Below are 6945 nucleotides of genomic sequence, written 5' to 3' on the forward strand. Positions count from 1 at the left end.
GACAGAGGGCTGAGAGGCTAAAGGGACAATTTTCGTAAGCTCAAAATGTGAGTGAAGGACACTTATAAATGCTGCAGTGAGACATTAAGAAGCCTGGAAAAAAAAGGAATGGAGGTGAGTCACCAAATCAACAGAAAGGAAATATTGGAGGATGATCTCAATCTCTCACAAATAAGCCAATGCAGTGATTTTAATATCGATATACATTCATTTTTATGTATTTATGATATTGCAAATTCTGCTCTTAAGGATGTGGTATGGTAGGCCAGAAACTTAGTATGGTTGCTAACATTAAAATCATTTGTTGATTTCAAAAGCTGGGTTCTAGGTTAATAATTTTAAAAAGCAAATTGATAATTTGTTTTCCTGGATTCTGATGCATTTCAATATCATTAAATAGTAGAATATTTATTTGAAAGAATTTATCTATTTGAAATGTTCATCTATTTGAAAGAATTAGTATTGTTAATTTTAAAAAGTGTTTTTTTAAATTCAGTCACAGGATGAGAGTGGCATTGCCTAGGCCAGCAATTATTGTCTATCCCTACATGCCCCGGGGCTGTTAAGAGTCAACCATGTTGCTGTGGGGTCACATGTAGACCATTCCAGGTAAGAATGACAGCTTCCTTCCATAAAGGATATGCGTGAATCAGATGGGCATTTTCCCAAACAATTGACAATGGATTTGTAGTCATCATAGACGCCTGATTCCAGATGTTTTTAAATTGAATTCAAATTTCACCATCTGCCATGGCAAGATTTAAACCCAGGTCCCCAGAACATTACCTGTCTTTCTGATTAACAGTCTAGTAATAACACCATTAGACCATCACTTCCCTCTTGCTTTTTCAGCTGCATGGATAATTTTCGTACTCTACTCGTGAACCAAAACAGTGCCCTCATAATTCCTCCACGTAGCACTTTACCCTCTAATATGTGAGCATGCTCACCATCAGTAAGATGTGTGCTTCTTGTTGCCATAGTCTTACCAGATCATAGAGCTACTGTGTCATTAGAGAGAGTCAGTTGGTGGTGGTTTAATCTAAACATCACCACACTACAGGTAGGATGAAAGTTTGAGAAGGAGAGCCCTCCATAACAAGCTCAGCCAATGCAGGAATTGTATCCACAATGTTGGCATTACTTTGCATCAAAGATCAGTTGTCCAGCCAACTGAGCTGTTGTGTGCAGTAGCCAAATTTGTAAAGGCCAATAAGTCAATATGCACCAACCATGCTGGAAACAGGCATTTGTCCCTTCACACCTGTAGATAAATATCATAAAGTCTGTGTGAAGCCCCCCCCCCCCGTAGAAAGTTGGTTTGCCCTAGAGGCCAGCACTGGTTACTTCTGGGAAAGTCCAGTTTACACATGGCCTGACAGGCAGCCCTTAAAGGGATCAAGTGTTAAGGTGCAATCTATCAGCAAAACTGAAGGTTCCAGTCGAGAGACATCAAACAGTTGAAAATCCTTAGCACCACTTCATTTATGCGAAGCACTTAATTTAATGACCCCAGAAAGAATTAACTAACCTCTATCACACAGGTTACATTTAAGAGTGGGTCTTGAATTCAGGTACCCTGAATGCGATAAGCAATGTGCTACAAGTTTCTTAGATAAAAATTCTTCATATTGAATTAACTATACCAATCAGGAGTACTTTACCAATTATTTCCTAAGTCAGTTCATTCGCCCTTTCTTGATACCAAAGATAAAATCCATCTGCGATAATTTAAAAATCCTGCAGTCCTCTATAGTCAGTAGAGGATTGATTGCCCTGCGCTTTGATCTAAACTCCAAGGCAATGACTGACACTCTGGATCAGGCAAATAAAAGGATTCACTAATCCCTGGCTGGATGACCTTGGGCCAGGGTGATGTGTTTAGCACTATCTGATATTGTTATCATTCATAATCCAGTGTATACAGTTGCACTAGTTGTCCCAAAAACTTATATTACCTCCATCCTGTTAAAACATAAGATGCCAAAACACTTGCACTTCATCAACTTTGCTTTCTTAAACTCGCTAATACATGTTGAATAAAATGTTGGCAATTAATCATATACAAAGTGTGTTTCATGAAAAAAAAATCTGTTCTTTTTTAGTAAAACTATGGAAATGAGTAAAGCCAGGAGTGCAACGTCTTTTGAAGATATTTGCATTTAAGACCTGGTGGACAGCCAGCTTGGAAATGCAACTGTACACTGATATTGATGTCATAATAAGCAATGATGAAGCACTAAAACATGTCTATGGACCAGTGTATCCAATCCAAAACTCCCTGAGGAATGGCAGTCGCAAGGCACTACATCCTTACAAAGAGTCAGTCTTGGATCACCCCTCATAGTACTTTACGAACCTCTTCAGTGCCAAGTGCACAGTGCTTGATACTGCCATCAACCACTTTCAATAACAGTCTGTCTGAAATGAATTGGACGTGAGCTCAACTCCTGGAGAAGCTGTCACTGCCATCAATCAGATGAAGAGCAACAAAACCTCTGGGTTCTACCTGAAGTATTGAAGCATGGTGGCGCTACCCTACATAGCAAGTTCCAAGAGGTTTTCATAGCCTTCTGGAAACAAGGCAGATTCCCACAGAATCTTAATGATGCCTTCATCATGTCAAAACAAAGGAGAAAAGTCAGATTGCTCTGACAACTGTGTGATCACCTTCCTTTCTATTGCTAGGAAGATCCTGATTGGAATGCTTCAGGACAGGTTTGTGCCTACCATGGCATAAGAAAATCCCCCAAAGAGCCAGTGCGAATTCAAAGCAAACTGAGACATCATGAACACCGTATTTGCACTCAGACAAATATAAGAAAGGTATTGTGAACAAATCAAGACATTTTCATGGATCGCACCAAGGTATTCAAAACTTTGATGGGTTCAGAAAATCCTTCAACAACCTGGATGCCAATCCTGGTTCCTAGCACTGAGTCATTGTTCTTTACCACCAGCAGATCGTACACTTTCACTTACGTCTGTTGTGGGAGAATTATCTGGTCATGGATAGGCCTGGTGGAAGACTGGCTCATCTTCTGCCTTGGAACCCTCTAACCATACGGCATCAATGTTGACTTCACCAGTTTCCTTATCTCTGCTCCCCTCACCTCATCCCAGACCCAACCTTCTAACTTTGGCACCGCCCTCTTGAACTGTCCTACCTGTCCATCTTCCTTTCCACCTTCCCACCTATCCACTCCATCCATCCTCCCCTCTGACCTATCACCATCACACCCCACCTACATCTAACTAGCGCCTTTCCAGCTACCTTCCCCTACCCCCACATACAACCCCCACCCCGTCTTATTTATGTCTCATCCCCCTTCCCGCTCCACATTCCTAATGAAGGACTAATGCCCAAAATGTCAACTCTCCTGATCCTCGGATGCTGTCTGACCTGCTGTGCTTTTCGAGCACCACATCTTTCGACTCTGACTCTCTCCAGCATCTACAGTCCTCACTTTCTCCATGAATAGCCCTGATTAACTGAAGGTTCTGAAGAAGGGTCACTGGACACAAAACATTCATTCTGCTTTCTCTCTACGGATGCTGTCAGACCTGCTGAGTTTCTCCAGCAATTTCTGTTTTTGTTTCAGAAAAATAACAATGCTTACCAATTGATGAGTCTGAAAGGGCTTTCTGCATGAAAGAAAAACAAGAAGTTAATTATTATACCAATTTCTTCTTCTTTGAGTTTCTCCCATGTTACTTGGAATCTTCACAATGCTAATTGATCGCTGTTCTCCTCCTCACTTGCTTGTCTTCCTAACCTGTTTCATTTAAATTTTTCATTACTGCATCTTTTCAGCAGGTCTTGGGCTTTCCTCTTCTCCTTTCTTATACTAATGTTATATTAATGTTACTTCATTTCAACTTCTTATAAAGGCACCAAATATTAAACATCAAAAAATTGAATTATGTGTCAATTCAGTTGAATTTGCAGCACCTTTTTCACAAATTAGTTATGATTCTTCTTTCAATTTAAATTCTTTTCTACCTCTGATTTTCAAAGTACGATGAAAGAAGAATGAGTACAAATAAAAGGAAGTTTTGACTACGTAAATGCACAATATTAGTATGCATCCGAATTTAACTACTGGATAAGGCAAATATCCTTTGCCACATTGAAAACATTTTACAATGTGAAATAAAATTTAGAATGCGGGTGAAGTCTGGAGGATATTGTGGATTGTGAAACAAGTTCAGTCAAATGATCCACTGAGCTTAATTCTTCCCAAGACCATGGACCAATACCAGGCTTACTTCATCTTGTACTACAGTTAAAGACTGCAAGTTTAAGAAGAACTCCTTCCAATCAGCCCCATGAGCTGCTTCACCATACAATCGAAATAAAGTAGTGGCTATACTTCAACTCTATTTACTCACATTTTAACGCAATCGCTTAATGTTCTTACCTAATTAGAAGTGCCTGAGATGAAACTATGGCAGTCTGACCCCACTGATATTGACCCCTGTAAACAACATCTTTAGAGAGAGGATGGAGAATCTCTATCAAGGATGGCTCTTCCTGATGTTTCTGCTTCGGACATTTCTTCTGCTCAGAAAGTGGGGCTCTCTCTTAAATGGCCACTTTGGATTGGACTCGATTTTCTACTCCTCCAACTGTGGTATTGCTACTGTGAATGCCCCTATGTAGTGACTGCAGACAAAGCAACTATTTGACCCGGACACTTGCTATAATATGAAGTCATCATCGTCCCACTCTCTCATTAGAGAGAGACAAATGGTGGTGGTTTAATCTGTAGGCCACTATGCCTCTGGCAGGATTGAGTCTTCATGGTAACTTCAGCCATTATGAGAATTGAACAAACATGGCTGGCATTATTCCACACGGCAAACCAGCCAGTCAAGTGAGCTAAACAGCCCCTAGATTTGCTAAGGTGGTGCCTAATGACTATTGGAGGATTCCTCCTAAAGCCGTTAGATATTTTGTGCACTGGGCACACAGAAGTGATCTTCGACGATGCCCTCCACTGCATCTCTTCCACTTCCCGCTCCTCCACCCTTGAGCCCTGCCCCTCCAACCGCCACCAGGACAGAACCCCACTGGTCCTCACTTACCACCCCACCAACCTCCATGTACAATGTATCATCCGCCGTCATTTCCGCCACCTCCAAACGGACCCCACCACCAGGGATATATTTCCCTCCCCTCCCCTATCAGCATTCCGAAAAGACCACTCCCTCCGTGACTCCATCGTCAGATCCACACCCCCCCACCAACCTAACCTCCACGCCCGGCACCTTCCCCTGCAACCGCAAGAAATGCAAAACTTGCGCCCATACCTCCCCCCTTACTTCCCTCCAAGGCCCCAAGGGACACTTCCATATCCGCCATAAATTCACCTGCACCTCCACACACATCATCTATTGCACCCGCTGTACCCGATGTGGCCTCCTCTATATTGGGGAGACAGGCCGCCTACTTGCGGAACGTTTCAGAGAACACCTCTGGGACACCCGGACCAACCAACCCAACCACCCTGTAGCCCAACACTTTAACTCCCCCTCCCACTCCACCAAGGACATGCAGGTCCTTGGACTCCTCCATCGCCAGACCATGGCAACATGACGGTTGGAGGAAGAGCGCCTCATCTTCTGCCTGGGAACCCTCCAACCACAAGGGATGAATTCAGATTTCTCCAGTTTCCTCATTTCACCTCCCCCCACCTTGTCTCAGTCAAATCCCTCGAACTCAGCACCGCCTTCCTAACCTGCAATCTTCTTCTTGACCTCTCCGCCCCCACCCCACTCCGGCCTATCACCCTCACCTTGACCTCCCTCCACCTATTGCAATTCCAACGCCCCTCCCCCAAGTCCCTCCTCCCTACCTTTTATCTTAGCCTGCTGGACACACTTTCCTCATTCCTGAAGAAGGGCTTATGCCCGAAACGTCGATTCTCCTGTTCCTTGGATGCTGCCTGACTTGCTGCGCTTTTCCAGAAACACATTTTCAGAAGTGATCTTTGGGCAAGTCCGAGCCCTCAATTTCTCCATTGTATCTCTAGAGTGTTGCTGGCTAAAGTCAGTGCCAGAAGAAACAGACTGCACAGCTCCAGATTTTCCAGTTTTCAAGCAGATCCAATATGAATAGATACTACATCCCTCGTGATCCCAAACAGAATAATCAGTTTAAATGACCACACTGCTCTAATTGACCTAAGTTGAATTTAGCTGACTAATTGTGTTGTAACTTACACATAATTAAATTCATAATGTAGGTTTTCACATGCCCAAGCGTCTTAACCAGAAAATATTTTTAAAAAGGGGGACAGTTCAATTAATTCAACAGATTATTTGGAAAATGTACTTACAGTCAATGAAACTACAGAAAGCCAGGTTAAAAGTGTGCCAATAGAAATCTTAGCTGCAACCACTGCCATTGTATGAAAATGCTAACGGTTCATGAACATTCAGTACATGGTAAATTCTACAGTCAATAAATGGTCCATCTTTTTACAAAGATCAAAGTTTAAGTGGACATAAGTTTTCTATTAACTACTATTCAAATAAAAATAATCTGTATGTCTACAGTCATTGGGAATATGTGGGCCAGTGGAAGCTTTTCTTTTTAGAAAACAGTGTGATCTGATAAAGTTCTTTAAAATTATGAATGGTTTAGACAGGTCAGAAGTGAAGATAATGCGTTCAGTTTAAAAGAATCCAAAAGGAAGGAGCATAAATACAAATTGCTAAGAAATCCAATATACGAAGAAATTTCTTTATTCAGAGTGTTTAGAAAGTGGAACTCTTTATCACAGGAATTGGCAAATACAGGTAGTTCTCCTATAATGCCATAGTTGTGTTCCAGTGTGACCTTGCTTAATAGAAATAATGGGGTCGATGGGAAACGTGGAGTTGGGGCAGACCAGTAAAACTATCACTCACCATTACTCAAAAATCACCCAAAATTCTAAC

The 6945-nt window shown here is 42.0% G+C and overlaps 1 protein-coding gene across 1 annotated transcript in view; it reads right to left on the bottom strand.

The window, feature by feature from the left end:
* The window catches only part of LOC122561197 (factor VII-activating protease-like), a 56796-nt gene extending 50322 nt beyond the window's left edge, over nt 1-6474 (bottom strand). The window contains exons 1-2 of the mRNA XM_043712766.2: nt 6342-6474; nt 3621-3645 (exon numbers count right to left, since the gene is read on the bottom strand). Of these exons, the coding sequence (XP_043568701.1) occupies nt 3621-3645; nt 6342-6410 (94 nt within the window). The 5' untranslated portion in view covers nt 6411-6474. The remainder of the gene's footprint in view (nt 1-3620; nt 3646-6341) is intronic.
* Nucleotides 6475-6945: the final 471 nt, after the last annotated feature.

This window comes from Chiloscyllium plagiosum, unplaced genomic scaffold (genome assembly GCF_037043375.1).
Source record: "Chiloscyllium plagiosum isolate Xiang-an unplaced genomic scaffold, Cpla_swu_hap1 HiC_scaffold_22, whole genome shotgun sequence".
Classification (NCBI taxonomy): Eukaryota; Metazoa; Chordata; class Chondrichthyes; order Orectolobiformes; family Hemiscylliidae; genus Chiloscyllium; species Chiloscyllium plagiosum.